The sequence below is a fragment of the Beta vulgaris genome, chromosome 5 (genome assembly GCF_026745355.1).
Source record: "Beta vulgaris subsp. vulgaris cultivar EL10 chromosome 5, EL10.2, whole genome shotgun sequence".
NCBI classification, from domain to species: Eukaryota; Viridiplantae; Streptophyta; class Magnoliopsida; order Caryophyllales; family Amaranthaceae; genus Beta; species Beta vulgaris.
This window is the reverse complement of record NC_079206.1, coordinates 4,647,014-4,674,585: the sequence shown is the minus strand read 5'-3', so window position 1 is coordinate 4,674,585 and position 27,572 is coordinate 4,647,014. Positions and strand designations below refer to the sequence as shown.

The following is a 27,572-nucleotide window of genomic DNA, read 5'->3' as shown; positions in this document are numbered from 1 at the left end:
CAGCCTTGAATTGATCCCTTATGTAGTGACAATCTATCTCGACATGTTTAGTTTTGTCATGTAGAACGGGATTAGCTGCAATGGCTAAGGCTGCCTTGTTGTCACATCGTAGCACTGTAGGAGGGAGATTAGTGAGACCTAAGTCTTTTAAGAGTGCAGTGAGCCATGTTACTTCACAGGTAGTAAGGGCCATTGCCCTGTATTCTGCCTCAGCAGAAGAGCGTGCCACAACAGGTTGTTTTTTTGCTTTCCAGGACACGGGAGAGGATCCAAGGAAAATGCAGTATCCTGTGGTAGATCTCCTTGTGATTGGGCAGCTTGCCCAATCACTATCACAGTATGCGGTTAACTGAGCACAGGTAGAGGAAGCTAGAAGAATCCCTTGAGAGATAGTACCCTTGAGGTACCTTAAAATTCTTTTTGCAGCCTGGAAGTGTATGGTGGTGGGTTGATGCATGAATTGGGAAAGAAGTTGGACTGGAAAGGCTATGTCAGGTCGGGTAATGGTAAGATAAATAAGTTTTCCAATCAGTCTTTGGTACAAAGAGGGGTCAGGAAGAGGGTCACCTTTGTCTGGTGTTAGTTTTAAATGAGAGTCCATGGGAAGAAGGAGGGGTTTAGAGTGCTGCATGTGAAATTCAGAGATAATGTCAGTGGTATATTTCTTTTGGGAGATGAAAATACCAGAGGATGATCTGTCAACTTCAAGCCCTAAGAAGTACCTAAGGTGACCAAGGTCTTTCATGTGAAAAACTTGAGCAAGCATGTGTTTTAGATGATTGATTTTGGTGAGATCATTACCACATATGAGTAGGTCATCAACATAGATGAGAACTATGGTGATAGTGTTGGAGGAGTGTGAGAGAAAGAGGCTATAGTCAGATTTGGATTGAAAGAAGCTCATTTGCAGCAATGTAGTAGAGAGTTTAGAGAACCATTGGCGGGGTGCTTGTTTGAGGCCATATAATGATTTGTGGAGTTTGCATGTAAGATTAGGATTAGGTTGAGGAAGAAGAGAGGGGTCAGATAAAGTAGTGAATCTGCACCCAAAATGAGTGTAGCCAGGGGGAAGAGTCATGTACAAGTCTTCCATGAGGTCACCATGGAGAAAAGCATTGGTTACATCCATTTGGAATGTGAACCAATTCTCCATGGCAGCCACAGCTAGGAGGGTCCTAACTGTGGTCATCTTGGCCACAGGGGCGAATGTTTCTGCATAATCTTGCCCAAATTTCTGTCTGCATCCAAGGATAACTAATCGAGCTTTATGTCTCTCAATGGAGCCATCGGGGTTGTGTTTGGTTTTGAAAAGCCATTTGCATCCAATGGCTTTTTTGTTAGGAGGTAGAGAGGTGACAGACCATGTTCCATTGATCTCCAGGGCATCCAGTTCAGTGTTGAGAGCTTGCACCCAATGAGGGTGAGTGATAGCAGTTTTGATAGATGTAGGATCATGAGAGGGTAAGAGCCTGGTTAGGAAACAAGAAAAAGAGGTGTTAACAGTGGTATGTGCCAGGTTAGAGATGGCAAAGTGGGAGGAGGCATTGGTTGTAATGTAGTCTTGTAACCAGTGAGGAGTTACATGAGATCTGGTGGACTGTCTAGGTTTGAGAGGGATAGGAGGGGGTGATGGGCTAGGTTGAGAGGAGTGAGGTGTGGTATTTTGAGTAAAGATAGTAGTTGTAGGAGTGTGTGGGGGAGTTTTGTATGGTGAGGCAGGAGGTGTAGGGTTGGGGGTTGTATCTGCTGCTGGGTGCAGGAGGTCATCATATATGGTAGTAGGAGTGATGGCTGGTGTGGAAGGTGGGATTGGATTCATGTAGGCTGTGGAGGATTTGGAATGATAAGGGAATATATCCTCATGAAAGAGAACGTCTCTAGAGACAAAGTTTTGATGTGTGAGCAGATTTAAAAGTTTGTATCCTTTTTGAAGAGCAGGATAGCCAAGAAATAGGCATGGGACACCTCTGTGAGCAAATTTATCAGTGGGGAATGAGGGGTTAGATGCAAAAGCCAAGCATCCAAAGACTCTTAGGTGTTCATATGTAGGAGGAGTGTGATGTAGAAGTTCATAGGGAGTCTTATGGTTTAGGACAGGGGTAGGTAACCTGTTGAGGATGTGAACAGCTGCCATGATGCAATCTCCCCAGAAAGATAATGGGAGGCCAGCTTGGAATCGAAGAGCTCTTGAAATCTCCAAGATGTGTCTGTGTTTTCTCTCGGCCCTGGCATTTTGTTGAGGCCTTTTGACACATGATGTTTGATGCAAGATACCATGCTCAGCAAAGAAATTTTTGCAAGGTGTGTCATCAAATTCCAGGGCATTGTCTGAGCGTAGGAATTTAATGTATTTCTGAAAGTGTGTTTGAGCATATTGAAGAAAGGTTTGGAAGTGAGAGAGGGAATCAGATTTATATTGCATAAGGAACACCCAAGTATTTCTGGTATGATCATCTACAAGTGTGAGAAAGTATCTGTACTTCTCCTTATAGCAGACCCTATAAGGTCCCCAAACATCCATGTGAATGAGTTCAAAGGCTTCTTTGGCATGAGATGTGCTAAGGGTGAAAGGTAATTTTGTGAATTTTGACATGGGACAGGTTACACATATTTTTGAGGTGCTTTGAGACTTGGGAATGGAAGGTATTTGTTGTATTTTTGAGATTGGTGCATGCCCCAATCTATGGTGCCATACATCCAGAGGGTTTTTTAGGTTTGGAGTTGAGATATCAGTGATGGTTTCAGCAGCACAACAAGCAAGGCTAGAGGGTTGTAAATAGTAAAGACCATTTTTTGCTATGCCTTGGCCTTTTGGTTGTTTGGTGACATTGTCCAAGATAACACAGTGAGTTGAAGAAAATTGCACTTCACAATTGTTATCCTTCACCAATCTTTGCACAGAAAGAAGATTGTGATGAAAGTTTGGGACACACAACACATTGTGCAAGGTGAGATCAGGAGATAGAGTAGTATCACCAATGTGAGAGACTTCAGTAGTGGCACCTGTGGGTAAGTTAACTTTGGTTGTGAGAGTAAAAGGACGAGCAGTGGTCAAGTAAGAGAGGTGAGGAGTCATATGGTCTGAGGCCCCCGAATCAATAATCCAATCATTGGATACATCCACAGAAACAGTTGAGTGTGTCATTCCAGAGAAGAATGTTTCCAATTCTTCATCCGTTTCAGAGCCTTTGGCTTGTGTGGTTTGTAACTGAGGCATGAGTTTGGCAAGCTGTTCTAGTTGTTGTGGAGTGAAAAGGAGTCCAGAGGGTTCATTTTCAGGGTTGTTATGTTGAGCAGCAGCAGCCATTTTTGGTGGTATTGGTTTGTGTTGAGGGTTTCTCCACTTGGAGGTTCCAGGTTGAAATTCAGTGGTGATGGTTTTTGGTTTGGTAGGGGGTGGGTTGAATTTGTTATGTCTAGGGTGTCCTGGTGGAAAGCCAACAACAAACCAACATTTATCTTTGCTGTGACCTTTTCCACACACTGAGCATGACCCAGGTCTTTCAGGAATATATTTGCTATACATAGCCATGGAATCAAGTTCTGGTTTAGGTCCACCAAGCAAGGTTCGCTGAGCTTCCTCTTGTTCAAAGACAGCACAAGAGCTTTCAACCGTAGGTAAAGGAATTTGCATCAAGAGATTGCTTCTTTGGGTTTTATAGACTTCATTCAACCCATTTAGAAATTGAAACAACCTAGATTCTTCCTTGTGACATTCAATAACTTCCAGCAATTTAACAACATCAGCAGCAGGTTTATCAACTACAGGCAAAGTATTCATTGAGTCTAGTTCTTCCCACATACTTTTCATAGTAGTGTAGTATTCACTAATGGTCATAGAATTTTGTTTTACTTCAAACAGGTCCTTATTCAGTTTATACTTCCGGGATCCATTAGTTATACAAAATCTCTTTTCGAGATTCAGCCATATGGATCTTGCAGTATCCATATACATGATAGATTTTCTGATAACAGGTGAAACATTGTTGGTTATCCAAGCTATAACCATTATATTACAAGTTTCCCACATATCTATCTTAGTTTCATCATCAGTAGGGAGAGGTACTTTACCATTAACGAAGCCAAGCTTGCGTTTGGAAGAGAGATTTATCTCCATGGATCTGCGCCAAGATCTGTAATCAGATGAGCCCTGAAGTTTATCTATCTGGATTGAGGTGGCATTATCAGAAGGATGAAGAAATAAAGGACTTATCATGTCCTGATAGGTATATTTCTGTGCTGCCATGGCTTAATCTTAGAACGAAATCAGAAGAACAAGAGAGAAGAAGAGTTTGAAGAGGAGAGAGGAAGGAGAAATTTGAGTTTTCCTTAATCTTGGAAAAATGATCTCTGATTTCTGATGGTATGTGCCTGCTCTGATACCATGAAGACTTCTACAGTCACAAATCACAATACCCAGAAATGCAGAGAATAATCAGAGGAGAAAGGATGAGAGAGAAGAGCCGTTGTAGGCATAAATCATTTCATTGATTATATTGTTCTCACCCCACAAAGTTGGTGACTACCTCATATAAGTACTGAACACTACAGGACAAAATACAAAAAGAAGAATTCTTATTACATGACACCTAAGGTGGTCCATAGGAGAATATGCCAAGGATAAAATAGGAAAGCTATTTTTTCCTTCAATACTCTTCGTCCCTAAATCATTAACCATATTTTGACTTTTACAATTAACATATGCTACATTCACTTACCATTCAACATTAATTATGCATAAATAATCTTGTAAAGAATTTTTGAACTTCTACATGCAACAGAGAAAACAGCAACTACAAATTAACAAAAAAAAAAAAAAAGGATCATATAATAAAGAGACGATCACACCCAAACAAGCGAAAAGAACCAGAAAAGAATTTTATGTGTAATCAAAGAATTAAAACTTTACATCATATGATACATTTTTTTTTGCAGAAATTTAGTGATTCACAATTTCACATATATTACATCAAAATTTTGTAAAAGCGGATATACTTCTTGAATTTCTTCTTAAATTTCTATATGTGGAGTAATTTTAGCTATGTATAATATACCTGAGATTACACATATGGAGATGATCAATGCAAATTGGGGGCGAATGAAATTGAAGATAGAAAAGTGCCGTTGTTCCAGCCGCCAATGCACAAACGGTCATGAACTTTTCAAATGGGCCGTACCGCCGTACCAGGTAAACGGGTACTAGCTTTTCAAGTGAAAGGTACAGAGTACAGCTGATCATCTTGGCTGGGCCCGGCCCGTTTTTGGGCCGGGTCTTAGGCAGAAATTTTCGGCCTACGGCCTAGCCTGGCCCGATTTTTTGGTTTTGGACAAGTCAAAAACGACTTTTTAGTCTTTTTTTGGTCCGTCTCGTTTTTGGCCTGAAAAGCCCGAAATAGCGGGCTTTGGGCACAAAAAATCAGCCTGAATTTAGGCCTAGCCCGACCAATGGGCAAATTTTTTGACCACGGCCTGGTCCATGATCACCTCTAGTAAAGAGATGCTCCACTCACAATCTCCTTAAACAATCCTCAATCCCTTTTCTTTTGTTGTTTCTATTTGAAATTTTTTTATCCAAGAAAATTAGTTACATGAAAAGCACTTTCGAAAACAAATGAAGTAATTAAAAAGCACCTTTCATAATAATACTACATATATGTTTAATAAATTTTTTGCCTCTAATAATAATACTACACATATGTATCAAAATTTCATTTCACACAAACAAATGACAATAAGTTTTTAGCAATCAATTAATCGTTACCAAATTACAAAAAACAATTGTCAAATTTGTAAAACAAAAAATTAAAACTCTAACAACAAACTCTAAAGTCTAATACCTAAAATCTAAACTCTATCTGCCAAACAGACATGTGTTTTTTGTTTGGACGGGATGGATTTCTTTGGATCATGATGAAGTTTGTGGCTCTGATTTTAGGGTCAGGGTAACAAGTTGAGTCAATTCCTCGGATCATGTTAGATTACAATTTGTTACCATTGTTAGTCCATATAAATGAATTACTTTGTTATCTTATATAAAAACTTACCTTTTTTAAAAAAAATAAATTACCCCATCCAACCCACTCAATTCATGTGATGTGGGTCCTTACTAGGGATGGAAATTGATCGAGTTCGGAGCCGGTGGAGCTTCACCTGCATCCGTCACCTATATCTATCCGCTACACCCGCATCCATTCATCACCCACATTAATCCATCCGTCATCCACAAGGTGAACGAGTGAGTCAGGTAGTTAACAAATGAGGAGATATATAACAATTTTTACAAAAAAAATGTCATAACTCAACTTCTATACAATGCCCAACAATTACTTAAAATCGCCCAAAAAACACATTGAAATTCCATTTATAACCTTCCTCATTTTTTTCTTAAATCAAAATCATCCCCTCACCTCCTACCTACCTGGCTGCCACCACCACCATTTCCCTCACCTCCTGCCTTCCACCACCATGCACCTCACTCCACCACCTTCACCTCCATTGAAATTACCCCTCTCTCTCCTTCACTATTTACGTACCACCACCACCCTCACCTTCACCCTCACCTCCACTTCGCGTAACGTCGCACACCACCACCACCTTCGAATTACATTGCGCAGCCACCACCGCGTCGAATTTTTCTTATATCGGCGAACGTCCGACCAGGATGTTCTACCCATGGGGCGCGAACGTCCTGGCCGGATGATCGCCAGTATTAAAAAAAAAAATCGACTTAGTAATTTCTCTATTGTGCCGCCATGAAAGTAATAATTACAGACCTTAAAAAAGCAAGAATGAACATGCGAAAGAATTAGGAGAGAGAAAATTTTACTAATGCGAAAGCAAGAAGTAGGATGGAATTGTTGACAGTTGAGAGGAGAGAGAAATTTACGCGCGGAAATTTGTAGGTTTCTTGTAGCTGATTGAGTGATTCTGCATTAATATGTTTTTGTTATAATTGTCAATTTTGCAGAAGTTTTGAATTGAATGTTCAGTTGTGTGCAGTGGATCATTCGATCATGAAGCTTCTTGAAGACGATGAGGTATTTCTCCCTTTTCTTGCCAAATTTTGTCAATTATTTTGCATTGTGAGTGATGTCGTAACGCGAGGAATGAATAACGTTTTTGTCGGACGTTTGTCAGTATAAAAAAAATCGACGCGGTGGTGGCTGTGGTGGAGGACGTTAGGCGATGCGTGGAGGTCTACGGTGGTAGTGGGAGTTAGGTGGTGGTGGGGTGGTGGGGAGAAGCGGAGAAGGTGAAATGACAGTAGGTTGGTGGTGGGGGGGGTGGTGGGTAGTGTAGAAAAGAGGAAAGGGTAGATTGGTCTATAAGAATATATTTTGGGCGATTTTAAGTACTTTATGGGCGATGTTTAACAATCCTCTATTAGTAACTAGACTACAAATTTCCTTCCCGATTCTCTCCTGATTTTTATCTTTTAATTAATAGCTACTTTATTTGGAAACAACAAAAGAAAGTCATACACTGATACAAGTATAAAATTGGTGAGAATAAACTCGAAACTCGACATCACCTTGTGGTAACTGGTTTACAAATTACAAGTACAATTAACTGGTCAAATGAACTCTTACACTCAATTTATATAAAAGGCTAGAAAAATTTGCCAAAAATAACTTTTTAGAAATTCAATTTTGCGAAAAAAAATAAATAAAACTTTTAAAGTATTTTTTGCAAAAAAAAAAAAATCACAAACTTAATTTTCTTTTTGCAAGATGAAACGTAATTCAATTTTCCGGTGTGATTTTTGAGATAAATAGGGGGTGGTGCTACAGTTACGGAAATTAGGCCTGGCAAAAGTCGACCCAACCCGACAACCCGACCCGAACCCGACCCGAAATTAGCGGGTTTGGGTTGAGATTTTCAACCCGATTAGTTAAATGGGTCGACCTGAACCCGACCTGAAAGTTAAATGGGTCAGGTTCAGGTAAGGGGTTAATCACTAGACCAATTGATTTTAAGATAAAATCATGTTTGGGCTTGTAAATTCCCAAATTATCCTCTAACTGACTAAATTTAACCCAAACATTTTACTTTCACTTAGTGCTAAATTTGGTGATTCTCGTAGATTGTGTTACCCATAGAGGCATAGAGTATATATACCGATGCATAAAGAACTTACGACAACCAACACTTTCTATTTTAATGTTAGTTTCAGAAGTTTTATCTCATAAATGGTGTACCGTGTAATATCCTAAAAATCTTAAACATATTTAAGTGAATAATAATGTAGTTAGAATATATTTTATTTTATTCGTTCCACTACTTAAGCAACGTATAATAAAATGATTATATAATTTTAACATAAAAATTTACTAACTTAAATTATGACGATAATTTATAATTTACAATTTTATGAGTTAAACAAGAAGGCTAATAAAGTTGATAATTCACTTAAAGTACAAGATGTTAACATTTCACCCAAAATGTCATCAAGCCACGTTTGAAGGTGTTAGTGTGGAAAATTTTCTGATTTTTGGTTGGGAAACAAAAAGGGCAAAAGAAAAAGAGAAGCCATGGTCAATTCCCCCATTTAATTTGCCTTCTTCCTCACCTTTTCATGGCCATTTGGCACTCATGCAAACATCACTCTCTTCTTCTTCTTCAGTCAAATCTATTACCAATCCTCACAATTGCTTCTTCAAGTTAACAAAATCAGATTACTTACTTCACCATCCTCCTCCCAACCACTGATTTTAACTCTCAAATTTCCATTATAAATAGCCATGGAAGTTCAACATCAAGAACACAACAACAACCTTCATCATCTCTTCTCCCTCTTATCTGAAATTCAGTCAATAATCGCCGGAAAATTGTAACTAAAAGAAAAGAAAAGAGAAAACCCCAAATCCATAATCTCTCTCCTCTGTTTCGGACCCCACTCAACCGACCACCGCGGCCACCGCGCGCGCCACCTGTGCCGCGATCAGTCCCGCCCTCACCTCGTCATCGCTCGCCGGCCGCCTCGCACGTCACTCGCCGGAGACCGCCGCGCCAGCACCCTCACATTCTCTCTCTCTCCCCTTCGCACTCTCTCGCTCCTCTTCTCTTCGCGCGACGCTGCTGCACGCGCAGCACCGCCGACGGGCCGCGCTCGCCGAACCACCGGATACCACCGCCGGAGATTTCTGCTGCTCTCCGTCCACCGGAGCCGACGTCCCATCCCTGCCGGAATTTTCGTCTTCCCTGCTCCTAGTAGCAGAGGTGATGCTCATCTCCCTTTTATTTCTGATTTATCAAAACCAAGCCCAAGTCTAAATTCCTTTTGTTAATGATAATAGTTTTGGGCCAAGAATAGTTCAATTAGAACCTAAACTAAGTAACTTAAAACTGAATCCTTGTTGTTGGACTTAGATGTAGTTGAACTTGTTCATGGACTTACTAAGTTATACTTATGGACTGATTTATATTAGTTAGACCAACCCAATTTAAGTGTTGCATGTTCACTAAATGGGGTTCAAATCTGACTTTTATTGTTTTAGCTAAACTACTTATATTAGATGGGCCAAATTGAGTTAAACTAAAACTGATTTAGTATTTCATTAAGCTATGTTAGTTTAATTAATCAAGTTAAGTATAATGTTGGGCTTATAATCTGAACTTACTTAGTTAAATCATTTAAGTTAATCTTGTTGCTTTAATATATTGAGCTTTAGTGGGCTGATTTAGTTAGTTTTACTAAACCACCCAACTTATTTACTAAAATCTATTATTGGGTTATAATTCATGATTTCTAAACTAGTTGAGTTGTTTAAAACTAATTAAAAATAATTCATTAAGCTTGTTGTTATAATTGAGTTTAAGTTATGAGTACTTCACTAATCCTTAAATTCACTTATAATAATGAGTTACTTGACTCGTTAATTTTAAATGACTAAATAATATTAAAAATAATGTTAATGGATCTATTATAACTTTAAACTTAATTAATTTATTAATAAACAACTAATTAGCTATTAACTATGAACTAGAATAATGTTATGCTTTCGAAATGTTATACATAATATGTAGTAATATAACTTCAATGTTTCGATAATTCTAAAGGTATAGCTAAATGAGTTATTTCATTAATTCATTGTTAAAGAGTCACCTTAATTAATTAAAAAGTTATTAACGATTAAGAAATAATGGCCTTTAAGGAGACCTTTACAACGTTATAATAACCGTTATGACCTTAATAAGCGCTAACCAATATTTAGGCTTAAAAGCTAAATAACAAAACGTTCATTAATAAAATTATTCTTGAATAGATTAAGGAAGATAAAGGATATTACAAGCCTCCCCCGGCTATCAAGGTTATTAAGCAGGAATTCAGGTAACGTCTATTGCTAACACCCACAATCGCTTTCGAATGATGTTTTATGGTTTTTCGCACTATGTTGTTGATGTATGGATTGTGGGATATGAAAGGTTTTATGAATATGATGATTTTTGATGAAATGAAATGACTTCGATGTTTATGAAAATATGAGTACGATAATGTTATGGTTTTAATAATGTTCCATGATTATGATTCTTATGATGTAATATAATTATGATATTTGAAACATGATAAGGTAAAGTGAAAGATGGTTCTTGGCAAGTATGTGGGCATAGAAAATGTCACCTATGATGTGACCGCCTTTTTGGCAATATGTGGACACCGAGAGTGTCATCCATTTGTGGCCGCCTTTCGGGCAATATGTGTTTAGGGAGACGTCCCTATATGTGATATGTGATATGTGATATGCGACAATTGCCAAGTTACCAAAGTAAAAGATATATGATGATGAACATGATAAAGAAGATAATGTAACCTACTATGATATATTTGTGAAATGTTTTACTTATTCTCTCCTTCCTGTTTTTAACTAAAATGATGTGAAATGAATTTACGATGTTAGAGTAGTATGTTACTGAGCCTCGGCTCACGACGTTTTGTTTTATGTTTTAGGTACCGATGGTGATAACGGGATGGCGTAGCAGTGAGGATTTAATTAATATCTAGATTATCTAGACTCTCATGGTTTTAATTTAAGTTTATGTCAAAACTCTGATTAGTAACTAAGCTTCTATTAATCAAGACTAATGTTGGATCTATATTATGCTTCATGTTATAAATGTTTAAGTTTATGATTTTATGTTGCCTTGTATTTTCCTTATGGAAAGTACGGCGGTAACGCGCCGACTATCTAGGTTCCGCTGCTAATAATCGATTAATTAACTTAACCACGATGATTAGAGGTCGGGGCGTTACATACCGCTTATATGTCACTTTGTTTCATTGGTTGTTAATGTTATTACGACGCATCTTTAAAAATTCAAAAAATAAAATATATAAATAATCAACCGATAACAAAAAGTGACACACAAGTCGTATACAATCGATTTTGGAAAATGTTGAAAAGTAAAATAATAATAAAAAGCAACAAAACAGAAGGCCGAAACTGAAAGCAGCAGTTCTTCTCAGCCACAATTTTCACCTGTTTCAACACAAACCCTCCTATGGTTTGCTCTTCTATGCCGGTCTATGACAGCTGGTAACTACACACTGGTGACATCTCAAACTGTCACATAATACCTCTGTTCCGTAAAAATTCTTCGATTTTAATCGCATAATCTATGCAGCAGTAATTATATTGGTGTAAACCGTCTAATATACATGTGAGTTGTGACAAAATCAATCATCACTATAATATTATGGAGGTGAAATATTCTCCTTATTCTTAGCGATGCTTCCTACAAATTCTAGAAGTACATAACTCATCTTTAAGAAAAAGTTTCATAATTCCCATGATTCCATGAATAATTAGTTTCCCGAGGTGAGAGCTTTACTATAATATAGTAGTACAACTTTTGTGGATAGCCAAATTTTGAAGTCGTTGAATTAAGTAGTTACTATTTTTTTTTTTTTTTTTGACGGGAAAGTAGTTACTACTTACTACCACACTAGTCTACTACCGTGTGCCCGTGTCTATATCAAAAAAATGAGACCCTTCGATTATAGCAGGAATGAAAGAGGAGGAAGAATTAATAGGTCCGAGTTGCAAGAGTCGAGCTGGAACGAGCCGAGCTGGCACCGCGCTCTAGCGAGGCGGTGCTCGAAATTGGAAGCTAGTTTCGCAAGTCTTAAAGCACAACTCGATGAGTTGGCTGAGGAGCTGAGGAGCAGCAGGAAAGGTGGTGAAAACACAGTTAACACACTCAAGAAAGGATTGTGGAATTGGGGTTGGGGACCTACACGTACCTTTCAAGGCAACTTTAGTAATGCCTACGCTAGTGTGTTGCACTGGCTTGGCCATGCTCTCCATGTTAGCACATTTTCCACTGGCGAGATCATTTTCTGGTCAGTACTCTTTTTTCTCGAGTTGTTATTGGCATCTATCTGACAAATTAGGAATTTAGTACTATAGTAATATCTCTTTAAATTGGTATCTTAAATGCTAGCTCTAAAATGTTACGAAATTGTTAAGATTTTTAGATATTAAATTAATAACATTAAATAACCACACTGTGTGGGACAAATAAATGTATCTTTTTTCCGTGTAAATTAACTTTTTAAAAATACTCGTGTTAAAGTTTTTTTGGTTATTTGGAGAATCTATTGATTAGAGTACTTCCTTTTTAGATTTGGAGTTGATATACTTCCTCCGTTTCTCTTTGAGTGGAATAGAGATAAGTGCACACAGAGCAAGGACTTTAGAGAAAACATATGGGACCATATATAAGAAAGATTATGCAATTTACTCAAATGAAAAGCTTGACTAATCATCCACTAATCATATACACCTCAATCCTCCGGCGTCCTTTTTTCTTCTTGGAACTTTCGATGGCCTTTGTGGTTGAAAAGAGAGAAGAGGTGGTTGGAGGTGGGTTGAGGTCTTGAGGAGAGATGGGGTGGTTGTGGAGAGGATTGAGGAGATAGAGGGAGTATAAAACACTAACCTCAACATAATTTGTGTCGTTTATGGCTTTGCAAATTGCCACAGAGGTTTTCTAAAAAGTATACTTAAGGTTTATTCTCCCTAATTTATTTTCAGTTCAATTCAGTTAAAATTCAGGTTAGTTCAGTTGCAACCTATTCGACTCGATTTAGTTACAATTAGTTCATTTTAGCTTCAATTAGTTATAATTTAATTAATTTCAATTTAATTCAGTTCATTTCAGTTCAACTCAATTAAGTTGTTTTATGTTGAAAAGAACAAACTCTTACCTTACCTTCTTATGAGGGAAAGAAACCAAAAATATCAAAATAAAAATAAAATCCACTCCATTTAGGTGATCTATCTTATGTAATAGTAACAATGTGACGTCTAGATGAATGAGATGTGCGGCGAGTGAGGTCAACTAGAATAGGGGATATTCTTTAAGCTTTGGTGAAGACTGAAGTTTACTTCGTAAGAATGATCACATGTATCATACATTCATACTACCGTTGTTTTATTAATTATAACATCTTTGTTTTTATATTATTTATATTACTAACTAGTTTTTATTCCGGATCATACGTCCCATTGATGTACATTTAAAATCTTCAAAAATAGAAATATATGTTTTTAAATTATTTTTCCCCCCCCACAAAAATCAACATGAGCATTGTAGTGTCTTTGGTTAGTACGTTAGCATATCAAATGAGAGGTCATGGGTTCAAGTTTTATTGTGGCAGTATCGATTGTGTGGAGGAGAGGAGAGTACATGTGTGGAGGAAAGGAGATTACATATAGTAGTATGACATTTGTTTATCTTGGGTTTTATATCTTAATTTATTATTGTATCGATTTATTTCAAGGAGTGAAAGAAAATGACAAAATTAAACAAATAAAACTAAAAGGATAGGTAAATATCCTCCAACATGTGATGCATGGTTATATTTATAGATGCTTGTTTTAATAGAATGTTAAAACTCGTATAAACCCGGTGCATACTAATTAATGTACACCCAATATATGTTGTGTAGGTTGTAATGATTACAACTTCTATTCAGCTGAGTTCAGTTCAGTTCAGCTGTTTTATGTTGAAGAGAACATACCCTTAGCCGAGCATGGGTATTTTTAGTTAGATGGTTAGAGTTAATGAGTGTAGCTTAAAGAGAGAGATAGACAATAAATGAGAGAGAATGGACAGCTAGTTGGAGAGCCATGTACATGCTTTGATCTCGAGAATCTTTATAATAGACCTGGGTGTACCATGAGCATGGTACACCCAAGGTTATTTTCAGCAAATAAGCAAAATGAGCAAACGAACAAAATGAGCAAATGAGCAAATGAGTAAAATGAGGAAATGAGTAAAATGAGCAAGTGAGCAAAATGAGTAAGCATTTTTACTCATTTAAGAAAATGAGCACACTTTTACCCAAACGAGCCAACATGGTCATTTGCTCATCATCTTCTTCCTCAATTTCAGTTCTGGGATTTTTTTTTTTCCGCAAATTTTAGATCTGGAAACTTTGTCATTGTTATGTTTGGAAGGAAGGAGGAGAGAGAGAACTATTGAAACAACAAGAACAGAACAACAGCAAATCAATTGAAAAAATGAACAACAATGAGCAAAACAACAAGAACAACACAAATGAACATTGAGAAATTAAACAAATCGACGAATTTCAACTCGTTTCTTTTTGTTTCGCGAATTTCAGATCTATCGACTTTCAAATCATGGAATTTCAGTCGCCTCATCATCATCATCTCGCGAATTTCAGATCGTGGAAGTTTTGATTTCTATGTTTCCGGCGAGAAAGAAGAGAGAGAAAGAATTGAGAGAAATGAGCCTTGAAACAACAACGACGACAAAAATGACGAACAAACGGTCAGTCGTTGTCGCACACCCCGTCGGAAATGAGCAGCGGCAGGTCCGACAGCGTCGCCGGAAAAAATGGCAGTGAAAGCACGCAGAAGAGCAACAGGAAAGAGAGTATGCGAAATTACAAACGTGCCCCTGAGGTTCTAATTTATTACAAAAATACCTGGATGTACCATGCTCATGGTACACCCGGGTGTACCATGAGTGCTCTCTAAGACGTCCTCACATAACTATATTTTTTCTTTTAAATGAAAAAAAAATTGAAAAAAAATTCTAAGTGAGAACAATAAAAAAAACAGAGGGAGTACTCTGTACTCATTTGCTTGCTTCTTCCGGCCATCACGTGCAAGGTGGCGGCCCCTTTTCACTTTCCCCTTTAATTAATTAATACATTACTACGTGCAACTACACGTAACAGAAAAAAAATTAACACCATAGTTTAAAATTATTTCACTGTTCACCTAACGAAAATTCTACTAGTATAATTTATTATCGAAAACTAAATTTAACCAAAAAAAAGTCGCAAACTGGAAAGCAATCCAATGCGAAGAGGTCATTATGCGCACAATTTCCCAAATTTTTCCACGATCACCGGCAATTATCTCCGGCGAGGAGAGAGAATATTCGATAAATGGGTTCCGACGACTCATCAAATCTCCGAGTTTTGGTCAAAAAATGTGCCGAGTTAGAGGTGAGTCAAGCGAGTCTTAGAGCACGGTTAAACCAACTCACTCGTGCTGACCGAGTTCAGGTGACGTCATTTCCCGGTAACTTCAGGAATGGTAATCCCTACAGTCACGTGCTTCAGTCTATGGATCATGCTGTGCACGTGACTTCACCTTCTTCTCGAGAGATCATTTTCTGGTATATGGATTTTCTTCACCCTTTTCAAGTTCATGTCTTTTTTTTTAAAAAAAATGGGTTTTCTGGGTTATTTGGTGATGGCAATACAACAGTTAGGTAATAATAAAATCTGTGGATATATATATTATAGTTGGGTAGTAATAGAATGTGGATTGTTTTGGATATAGTATATGGTTTTTAAATTTTTGTAATTTGGGAAGTGTATGAGATTTGGGTAATGTCTATTTGTGGAGAGATACTGAACTAAGTACTTGTTCTGAGAATTTCTAAGTCGGTGATTTCCTTCCAATTTTGTCTAGTATGTTAGCTGGTGTTCTTTAGTAGAGTGAAAAATCTTGTTCGAAGTTAGTTATATGGTAATTACATAGTGATTGTGTTTCTGCAAGGGTTAAGGTTGAGGGGGCGTTTGATTCAAATAGAGAAATGGTAAGGGAATGAAATCGAGTAGAGGAGAGAAATGGTAACGATAATCGTTTCGTTTATTGGGTGTTTGGTTCAACAATGAAAAGGAATCAATTGTAAGTGAATGGAAATGATTTTGTTACTCTTCTAATTTAGAGGGTAACATTTTGGGGGGTTTGGGTTATCCTCAAGTAAGGGTAATGGTTAACCTACTACTCAACCAAACAAGGAGAAATGGATTCAGATTACTGAATCCATTTCCAGGTTCCCAAAAAGCTCAACCAAACAAGGCGGAATTGAATGGAAATTTGGTACCTGAACCTATCTGGCATACCTTTCTGTAGTTTCAATTTTTCGGTTACCAAGACATGGTCATCATAAGGCTTGACGTTGCAATATGATTTCGGATTTTGGAACATAAGGTTTTGGAGAAAACTTTTGCAGAGAAGAGGATTGCCAGTTATTACTAATTGGAGTTTATTACATTTTTGAGTATTTGCTATTTCACATCCCGACCACAATGTAAAAACTTGCTATTTGATGTTCTTGGAGCTGGGACACTGACTTATCTAATCCAAGTGAAGATGCTTATATGTGTTTATATTAATTACTAAGTATTACAGTTGCTGAATTTCGTCAACTATTTCACTTCCCAGATTTTTTGTTCATGAATGCTAATATGAAAAGTTTGATGCTTTCAAAAATGTGTCATATAGAGGTGCGCAATTGTGTTACAGGAACCGTGCTGCAGAGAAGCTTTATGGATGGAAGGACTATGAAGCAACAGGGCAATGTTTCTGGGACCTTCTTATTGAAGAAGAATATTTGCCGTACATGGAGCCCATCTGGGAAAAGCTGCACTTTGGCCAATCTTGGTCAGGTCAGTTCCCTTTTAAGAAGAGGTCTGGTGAGACTTTAATGGCGCTAGTGACTCATAGTCCGTTATATGAGGATGATGAGCTTGTTGGTGTTATCACTGTTTCAAGTGCTGCGGAGCTTCATAAAAACATGAAAGCAAATCAACCTAGGGAACCACAGGATAACATGAAAAAGATTCAGTGGCAACAAAGGCCACAGATTGCATCAAAGCCACAGATGGCTTCTTCTATTTCCGATCTGGTGCTTATATGTTACTGTAACATATCTCTTCCATTATTTCTTGATTCTTCCTGTTCCAGTTGCTGAAAGAGTGATGGTGTGACTGATCAGGCGTCGAAGGTCCTAGGACGCATACGCAGAGATGACACTTCCAGGGACGAAGATGCATATGTTTTGGATGCTGAAGATGTGGTTCAAATTAAGCAGAAAATTGACGTATGCTTATTTATCCCTTCAACATTAGATATGATGATGTTGGATGGTCTTTCAGTTTTTTTGAAGGTTTCAGTTGTGTTTCTTACTTGCAGCTAGCTAAGAATGATAGTCAAGGTAAAGGCTCTCATGCAGAGGAGTCTATGATGGCTCAACCTGCAAAAGTGGTATTTATCTATTCTTTTGATTTGCCATTAGATTGAGAAGATTTGTGTCTACATGTAGCCTTCAAAATTTATGAATATTTTCCCGTCGAATGTCTGAGTTGGATAACTATGTTAACTTCTATTAATTTAATGTGAACGTTGGGGCTATCTAGTAGGTGCACTATTGTGAAAATGATTCTGATCCCTTGGCCTTTGTGCTCTGGTAAAACATTACCTATGCTTGGACGATTGCCTCCTCTATGTTTGACTTTGACAAAGAAGTTTGTTTGTGTATGTCCTGTGTGATGAAATGGGTAGTTTGACATATTAAACAGGTTGTGATGAAATGGGCTATAATTTGCTACAGCCCAGATAATAATGTTTGAGTACGATTTAGCATTTCACCTAGGTACTATGAGTATTCTAATCAGTAGCTTGTGCTGAAAATGAACCCAGGCAGCAAAGTTTTTGGCAAAATTCCGAAAGAAGAGCGATGGCAACAATGTTCAAACAAGTGATGATGGCCCTGTACAGAATGGCATCGGGCAACAATGCTCTGCCAGAAACTCAAAAGATATTACATCTAATAATTATATTGGTGATGTCCGACATTTCCCACTTCCTGGTAAAAGTGCACATGTGAATGAAAATAGGAAGTCCTATGATTTAGAAAAGGTTCCTTCACTTGGAGTGTTTTATGAACATTTTAAGGAGCCTATACTACCAAAGATCTTGCCCGTATTCGGCTTGCATATGAATGATAAGGATGCAAACCCTGAGGTGGAAGAGCCTAAGGCTGCAGAAAGGGAAGATGCTTCCGAACGACTAGTAGGAGCTAAAACTTCTCCTAGTTCAGGGGAGAACTTTTCTGGAAGTGCTGGTAGCTCGTCAAGCAAAGGTGATAGTGAGTCGAGTTCAATGGTTGATTCTGATATTCAGTGGGAGGACCTACAGTTGGGTGAGAATATTGGTCAAGGTAACTGGATCATATCATCATATTATATATGTTGTACCACCCATTTATGTCGTTGATGGTACTGTAAACGTGAAGAGTGTCATTGCTAATAAGCATGAACTGAACTGAAATGAATTTGTTTGAAATGAAATAAACTGAACTGAACTAAACTGAACTGAAGCGAGTTGAAATGAATGAAAACTGTGTGAGGAAACTAACTAACTGATCTGATCTGAACTGAACTGAATTAAACTGAATCTTTATTAATTCAGTCCAAAAGAACAAAGCCTAACTTTCACATTAGTATTTACTTGCATTTCTGCTCTATAGGTTCTTTTGCTGCTGTATATCATGGACTTTGGAATGGATCGGTAAGTTCTAGTTCAATTTAGAGTCTCAAGCTGTTGGTCTAGTAGAAAAAAATAAGGGTACTTCCATGAATAGGAACTTAATTATTTCGTCCATCACACAGGATGTTGCTATCAAAGTTTATTTTGGGAAAGATTACAGTGAGGGGACCCTACTGGATTACAAAAAGGAGGTGAGGTTTGCAATGATTTCAACCTTTCCAGAACCATTAGAGGAAACGAGTTATAAATGTAACACACTGCACTCTGCAGATTGGTATAATGAGGAAATTGAGGCATCCAAATGTCTTGCTCTTCATGGGAGCATGTTACTCACAGGAACGGCTTGCAATTGTCACCGAGTTTCTTCCAAGGTAATACTGAAATGTTAGATGACGCGGCTTTCTTTTTCTTTCCGTTTCCCTGACATCCAACTTTTGCCTGTTTCCTATCATGAATCATATCTTAAGATATAGCTTATATGCTTTGGCCAAACAAATGATATTGCTTGGGGGAAAGATATATGATAAAATCTGTAAATATGTTCCCACAGCTTCAAGAGTTCAAGTTGTCATTCCCTTACTATTACGTTCATGATTCCGATGCTGTAAAAGATGCAAGAGACATGCTACTTATATTTGAACTTGTTAATATCACAGGGGAAGTCTCTTCAAGATACTTCACAGGAGCAATCAGGTGTTGGATCTCAAGCGGCGTTTGAAGATGGCTCTTGATGTTGTATGACTTTGTTCAGATATAAACATTAAAATATCATTGCTGCTCCGAAGGCATGTCTCTCATTTTTTTTTCCTTGTCTGCAGGCTAGGGGTATGAATTATTTACATCGCAGAAATCCTCCTATAGTTCACCGGGACTTGAAATCATCAAACTTGCTTGTTGACAAGAACTGGAACGTGAAGGTAACTATTGCTGGTTAAAAAGCTCATTTCTTCTTCTTTCAGTTAAGCATCTAAATATTGAAGGGCGGCTCACACGAAAGCTCATGTATTAGGTTGGCGACTTTGGGTTATCAAAGTTGAAGAATGCGACCTTCTTGACGGCGAAATCTGGAGGAGGAACTGTAAGATACTCATCAAGTCAAATTTCAAGCTCTATGTTCACTCTGAACATTGACTGTATAACAGAACTCGGCAGTTGCATTCAGTGCAATTATATCTGCTAATGGTAAGGTCACCCTCTTGTTTTGTAAGTTTACTAATTCTTCTATAATCATCTTGCAGCCTCAGTGGATGGCACCAGAAGTCCTGCGGAGTGACCGCTCCAATGAAAAGTAAGATCGTAATGCCTGAAATCTTCTTTCCTTTAATTAGTGTATATGACACCGCTTCATAGAAATCATAAAGGTGGGCATGTCACCTTAAGCCTTATAAGCTAGAAGTATATGCTTGTGTTACTATCTAATGTCCACAGAATTAGACTCACCATAATCGTTTTTTTTTCTGTCGGTTGTTATACTCCCTTTTTTAAAAATAAATTTACACTCTTTGTACTTTGCCACAACGCATATACTTCGCTTGACCATCATTGGTGATATAGATGTACATAAAAACATGCTTCTGAGATCTTGTTAGATTTTTTCAACTCTCAACATATATTTTCACTTATCAAACTTTTACTTGTAGATAATTAAAGATACTATTGATAGAAGTTCTGCATTCAAGCATGAAAGTCAAACAATATAGATTAATAAGAAAAAAAGGTAGTATATGATTTAGCTACCCATATATAGATGTTCAAACCTGTAGTAAAGTTCTCCTTTAGCTGTGCATCTTTCTTTTCCCAGCAATATGCTGATACACTGTTATGAACTAGCATAACTTGGACTGATTAAGAACAAGATTAGCAAGTTAACTCAGAGTTGGATTGATAATTTTCTGGAAAACTGATGATAAAAGGATAAATACAAGCTTTCGAGAGGCTTGCTCTCTCCCAAAAGACACTAAAAAAACACTCATCGATATTTAGCATCCCTTTCCCTTTCTCATTTCCCCTATATATAGAGTATTTCCGTTAATAACCTACCTAGCTTATTACCCAAGCTACTAATCAAGATAATACTTAAATTACCCTCCCCCTAATATCAGTTCATTACATACACATTAACACATACACTATCACAAACTAAATGTCCTGCTTCCTGTCCAATATAGGGATCACAAGCTCACTGGTTCTTTGATTGGGAGTTGATAACTCGAAAAGATAATTTGTGATAGTATATGTGAACTGAAATTCGATAGAAAAAGAAGAAAGTTCACTAGTGCAAGAAGAAATGCATGGTAACCAACCATCAAATACAAGTTTTAATCCCTTAAAACATAAGTCCATGAAATTGCATTGATAACACTGATAAATGATCTTAGGAACTTTCTTTTGAAATTTTGATGATCCAATATAGGATGTAGATTTTGAGATTTACTAATAATATACTGTGCTCTTCTGGAGTTCTCTCTTATTCTTTGGCCGAACACTGATCTGAATTTTCCTAAAGGTTTTTCTTCCTGCTTTCTTGGACAGGTCAGATGTATTCAGTTTCGGTGTCATCCTATGGGAACTGGTAACTGTCAAAATCCCATGGGATAATCTGAATGCTTTGCAGGTTCTTTCTTTCTCCTTATGTTCCCTTTGCTGTGTCTTTTACTAGATTGAAACAGTCCAAAATGCAATCATATAAATGTTTTTCTAAAGAATTTTTGTTTTTATTTGGAAAGGTTGTCGCGGTAGTAGGATTTATGAATAGTAGGTTAGACTTACCAGAAGACACTGATCCTAGAATTTCATCCATCATAAATGAATGCTGGCAAAGGTAAATCAATCTTCTCTATTCAAATGTTCTTGCTTTCCTAAGAAAAATAGGTTTAAAAAGCTAACTACAAGAAAAACTGAACACCGGTGCTGTTATGCAATAATCAATAAGCAGCGAACCGGAACTGCGTCCTTCATTTGAAGACCTTATCCAGAGAATGACTGGAATACTTCAAAGTATTCCAGCAGCCGCACATCCTCCTGTACGAAAAAACTTACCGTTACCATTTTAGGAAGCAAGAACACAGTGCAAAAGAGTGACATGACAAAGGAGTCCGAGAATGTATGCAGCTGAAAACTGCTTCATTGTATATTGTGTTATCACTGTTGTGGTGCATTACTAATTTACTACCTCCATCTCAAAATATATTTTGCCATTTTGGGGTATCTAAAACAATTCTGACTATGGGTTGGGACCCCATCTCAATCATGATTTTAACCCATTATCCCTCATCACATCAACTGTTTCTTTTTTTCCCAATGAAATTTACACATAATTCTCAATTATACTACATACTTTTATCTCTCTCAAATGAATATCTTCAAATAGCCACTTCATACTCCAAAAACTTCGTACCTAAAGCAAATGTGCGCGAATTGTGATTTGCGATGGAGGGAGTATTATGTTATTTGTTGCGATATGTTTTGGCTGCCGGAGGTGGAAATGTAGTGGTAAATGTGGTTAATACTTCCACGTTACTGCTGTTTGTGAGTTGTGCAAATTCTGTGAACTGATCCTCGCAGCTGAAAGAGCCGTGCCTTGTATACAACAGCTCATGCTGTATGATCTAGTGAGCAGTTTAGCGAAGGAGATTATATGGTCTCTTTTCTTTCTTTCTTTCTTTCTTTCTTTTTCTTCAATAATTAGGAGTATATTTTTGGACTATGGAGTGTAGTCCTTTTATAGTGAATAATTTATTGCATTAATTTGTAAAGATACAAGTGTTTTTGGTGTATTTTGCTGTAACTGCTCTCACTACAGTTAGAGAAAAAAATGCTGTCAGTATCCTTGCAAAAATGTTTATTCAAATGTGCATATATACATATACTTCCTCCGCTCTTTTATTATTGTAATATAATCTTTATTTGGAAGTTTCATATTAATTTCAACATTACTAAATTTGATTATGTTTTCTCTCTATTTCTCTTTTTATCACATGGGTTTTTTTTTCATCTCTGTCTATCTTTCTCACCTTCTTAGAGCTTGTTTGGTTAACCTTTAAATGGATGGGAAATTAGAATTCCTAGGAAGTAAATATATGTGTTGTTGTTTGGTTGGCATAAACATGGGAAGTAAACCTTCGTAGGAAGTTATATTTCCTACAAAATGGAAGAAATAACTTACCTAGGCCCCTCTAAGTAAGTGGAAATTCCCATGGGAATAGAATTTCCCATGTTCAACCAAATAAAAAAATGTACTTCCTAGAAAATAAAATTTCATAAGCAATGCAAATTCATGGGAAACTATACTTCCCAACTTCAACCAAACGAGCCCTCATTAAAAAATGTCGAACTCCTATATGTTACAATTATTAAATAACGAACGAAGTATATACTAGTATTATTTTCAATATGCATATAGGATACTGTTATGCACACAAGTACAGATAAAAATAGCGCCTTCTTTTGCTTTTTTTTCAACAATTTATTGCATTTATGTAATATCAATTAACACGAAGTGGGGTGCAAGAAATTGTCCACTTCTCACCTCCATTCACCAGAAAGAAGGTTCTTTTTAGAAGTTGATTGAACCATCTTTTGACTTTGGTGCTCAATAAATGAGTGTCACTATGAACAATTGATTTTTGTCAAGTAATTTTGTAAATTATGGAGTAATTTTGTAAATTATGTTGCTCTTGGACCCTTATACATGCAACTTGTTGCATCACTTGCATGGTTTCGGTCCCTCTAGTACAGGAAAATATTTAGTGAACCAACTAATAATACAATTGGTTTTAAATCAAAGCTAACGTTTACTTTTCTTTTTTACCGATAAGGTTAACTACACTTGACAAAATTTATTTGTATCTCATTACCCATATTTGGACTACTCGGCTCAAATTTGAATAATTATTAGTCTATGTTTTGACTTAAACTATGATCTGAGCTGAACCTAAATAGATTATTGGATTTGAAAATTGAAGTATTCAAGTGATTATTATTCATTATCATAAAAAATAAATCGATAGTAGATCTGAATACAATATGACTTAAAGCTATATCAAATACGACATGAGACGAAGCTAAAGGAATGAATTGTCATCTCTAAGTATGATTGTTGAGTGACTTTTATTATTATGCTTTTTTCTAGTAAGAAAAAAAATCATAAAAGACCTTTCTTACGAGAAGAGCTTCTAGAGCAATATCATTTACGAAATGGTGTAGTTGTCTTTATAATTTCTCCCTTTGTCATCCCAACTAGGAAAATAAGAGCATATGATGATATGATATATGAGAGAGACAAACAAATTAATAAACAAGGTCAAACGTCGGCAGGTAGATAGAATTTGCTGTAAGGGAACAAAGGTTGCAAGGGTGGGTGTAGTTAGTAGTTACTAGTTAGGATTATTGAGATCATCTGATTGTTACACATTTTGTCTCATTTTAGTTTGAAGATTCTAGTCTTGTGCGTACACCTCTCACTCATTTTCTGTACACCATATAGTACTAGACTACTAGTAGTATTACTTTGCATTAGCGGGCCAATGTGATGTTGTAAACGATAGAGATTGGACATTGTTCTAAGCCCACAAAAGTAAAAAAGATCGGCTATTTTTTAAATGACATAATATAAAGAGGTTGTTTGGCAATCGGCGGTTGGTTGTTGGCTGTTGATTTTTGGCTGGTTTAGTTGGCTTGTTTGACTGGCTGAATTCTGGAAGCATTAGCTGTATGTATTGGTTTTTTAAATTGCCTGTTTAAGCCAGTTGTTTGCAAAAGTGTTTGGCAACATTAATTGTGGTTGTTGGCTGTTTATTAGAGAGTTTGTGGGTCAATAAGCCAAAAGTCAATCTAAAAAACTATTCCAGACAGCTCTTTCATTTTAGCTTAAAAGTCAGCTTTTCAGCCAACCAAAAAGCCAATAACCAAACACTTTTTTTGGTTGTTTGACTAAATTGAAAAGTCAAAAGCCAATTAAGAATATAATCCACAAGTGAGTTAGAAAATATTTATCCTATTTATCCTATAATAAAGAATTAGAGAGAGAATGACTAATATATATATATTCGTGAGTTAGTCCATCTATCACCAATCGATTTTAGGATGGAACCCTACTAATTTTGTATGTGATCAAACTCTACTCCACCCAATGGAGTTTATCACATATGTCATTTCTAACCTCTCGTTTTACTTCTAGTCTTCTATAATGAAATTTCGTTGGACTTTGATAAATGTATGTTTCTATTGTTAATTTCGACCATTGAAGTTGTCAAACTACTTTTAAAATTCAAGAAAATAAGCACTTCATGGAGGGCATTTTTGCTTTTCAAAAGTCAACAAATTTTCCACTGATAAGGTTCATTTATTATCTTTAGAAAGCTAGAATTGTCAAGTTATGCTTTTAGTTCTTTTTTTAACAAATTTAGTGGGGTTAAATTGGGAAATATTAGCAAAATCATAGTCGTTCCTTTTCTTTTATTTGGAGCTGTTAGTGTTTCTTGGATACTCGTGTAAGGTAAAAAGCATGTTGTGTGCGCCCTGTATGGTGCAAAGAAGAATAGGCAAGGGGATAATTCTCATGCATAGGAAATTAGAATTTCTATGAAGTGATTCATGTATTGTTGTTTGGTTGGCAAAATCATGAGAAATAGAATTTTTTAGGAAGTTCTATCTCCTACAAAATGGAGGAAATAACTTACCTGGGCTCCCTTAGGTAAGTGAAAATTCTCATGGAAAATAGAATTTTTCATGTTCAACCCTAAAAAAAAAAATGTACTATCTAAGAAATAAAATTTCATGGACAATGCAAATTCATGGGAAGTTATATTTCCTAACTTCAACCAAACAAGCCCTTAAAAAGATTTAATTGGAGGTAATGTGACATTTAGGTATTGGTCAATGTCGGAATTAGCAGATGAAAGTCTACCTAGGCTACCGGCATAAGGTAGGTCCTTACCACCAAAATGTTTTACTTTTTCCGTTTCAATTTAGTTGTGACACTTTCTCTAGGAAGTTTCAATTTAGGCTATGTTCAGTTCACCTTATTTTTGCTTATTTCAGATCAGATCAGATCAGTTCAGTTCAGATTATACTTATATTTAAAAATCATTATATCTTTCATTACATATTAGTAAAAATTATAATAATTGAATATTAATAAAGTACTCATTGAGACGAATCAAACAAGACCCCACATGACTATATTTTTTCTTCTATATTGAGAAAAATCTAAAAGATAAGATCTTGTAATCAGATCAGATCAGATAAGTTCAGATCAGATCAGATCAGATCAGAAAAAATAAGTTCAGATCAGATCAGATAATTTCAGATCAGAAAATTTCAGGTGAACTAAACATAGCCTTAGTTGTAACACTTTCATTTTGGGTAATACCTTATCTCTATCTCTCTCCTAGCACATGAGACCATTTTATTTTATTTCTCTATCTCTTTCCTTTTCAAAAATTACCCAAGATTTTGTGATTTAAAAAGTGTGATAACTAAATTAAAACGAGGAAATATAAGATATTTATATGACCCTTTTTTTTTATAAAAATTATTTTTCTTTTAAAAAAATCTTTTTTTCTTTTAAGGCTACATATAAGCATTAAATACAGAGAATATTTATAGTACACCTGGGTGTACCATGCTCATGGTACACCCAAGACTATTTTCTCCAAATGAGCAAAGTGAGCAAAATGAGCAAATGAGCAAATGAGCAAACGAGCAATTGAGCAAAATGAGCAAATGAGCAAAATGAGCAAAATGAGAAAATGAGCAAACATTTCTACTCATTTAAGAAATGAGCAAACTTGAATGAGCACAAATTATGTAAATGAGCACTGCTCTACACCACCCCCACCATGAACAAACTACTTTATCTCTTCTCCTCCCACAACAATTATAATCCGCCATTAACAAACACCTCAACAATGGTGGTTGATTCTTTCTCCTCCACTTCACAAGTCTTCACTCCGAACAACCAGCAAAAATAAATTGAAGAAAACGAGCAAATAAAACAACAACAAACAAAACAAATGAACAAAATGCAAAGTACTCATATCTGGGAATTGAAGTTTCAATTTCTAAGTTTTGATTTCGTGATTCCAGCGAGAAAGAAGATCAAATCTCCGGTGGAAATCTGCTTCGCCGGCGTTGAATTTCGCAAAGCAAATGCTTTTCTCCTTGTCAAAATGAGCGAGCAAATACAGTAGGATCCCAAAAGATGAAGGAAGATCCGTCATCATTCCATGAAATGACGTCATCAATGGAAGGATCTTCAACAAATTGATAAGTCTTTGTCAAAAATGGCGTCGGAATTGACCGTTGAGCGTCTCCTCCAGTACCACCGACAACTTTTTCGACGGCAATTTTATCTCTATTGTCGGAAAATTTAACTTAATATGTTGTTGATGAGGAAGATGATGATAAGCCTCGGAAATTACGAAAATGCCACTGAAGTTTTGATTAATTACGAAAATGCTCCTGGCACCTGTACCATGAGTGAACTCATTCATACATGTCTTAAAATGGAAACAGTTTATGAATTTATGATAAAATTTTACATTATTTGAGGTAATAAATGCTTAACAAATTTTTATTTCTATTTTAAACTTTTTAATAGAGCTATGTATATCAGTTTCCTGGACTTTGGGAACAGATAGTAGATAGAACGCTACTAGATGTGTGTGTAGAATCCATACCTTGATACTTCCTATAGTCCTATACTCCTATTAGGCCATCATTAGTGTTGTCTAAATCGAAATAATGACA

At 36.5% G+C, this 27,572-nt stretch overlaps 1 protein-coding gene across 4 annotated transcripts; it reads left to right on the top strand.

The window, feature by feature from the left end:
• Positions 1-11,927: 11,927 nt before the first annotated feature.
• Positions 11,928-22,739, top strand: LOC104892331 (uncharacterized). Of its 4 annotated transcripts, none has more exons than XR_007274637.2 (15): positions 11,928-12,340; positions 16,797-17,178; positions 17,269-17,373; positions 17,466-17,537; positions 17,973-18,492; positions 18,802-18,842; positions 18,944-19,012; positions 19,092-19,192; positions 19,478-19,556; positions 19,640-19,738; positions 19,831-19,899; positions 20,060-20,109; positions 21,359-21,435; positions 21,548-21,642; positions 21,757-21,801. XR_007274637.2 is itself a non-coding variant. In XM_019249436.3 (15 exons), exons 1-15 carry the CDS (start codon positions 11,982-11,984, stop codon positions 21,872-21,874), a joined length of 2,241 nt encoding a protein of 746 aa, XP_019104981.2. In that variant the 5' UTR covers positions 11,943-11,981; the 3' UTR covers positions 21,875-22,739. The 4 variants fall into 4 exon arrangements, 3 of the variants coding, with proteins under 3 accessions (XP_019104981.2, XP_010676532.1, XP_048501093.1); XM_019249436.3 differs by having other exon boundaries at positions 11,943-12,340; positions 21,354-21,435; positions 21,757-22,739; XM_010678230.4 differs by lacking the exon at positions 11,928-12,340 and adding an exon at positions 15,240-15,657 and having other exon boundaries at positions 21,354-21,435; positions 21,757-22,739.
• The last annotated feature ends 4,833 nt before the right edge of the window (positions 22,740-27,572 follow it).

Coding starts and splice junctions, on each gene's coding strand:
- LOC104892331 (XM_019249436.3), top strand. CDS start 11,982: ATGAGACCCTTCGATTATAGCAGGAATGAAAGAGGAGGAAGAATTAAT. Junction 17,538..17,972: donor TGGCTCAACCTGCAAAAGTG/GTATTTATCTAT, acceptor AAATGAACCCAG/GCAGCAAAGTTTTTGGCAAA. Junction 19,900..20,059: donor CGAAATCTGGAGGAGGAACT/GTAAGATACTCA, acceptor ATCATCTTGCAG/CCTCAGTGGATGGCACCAGA.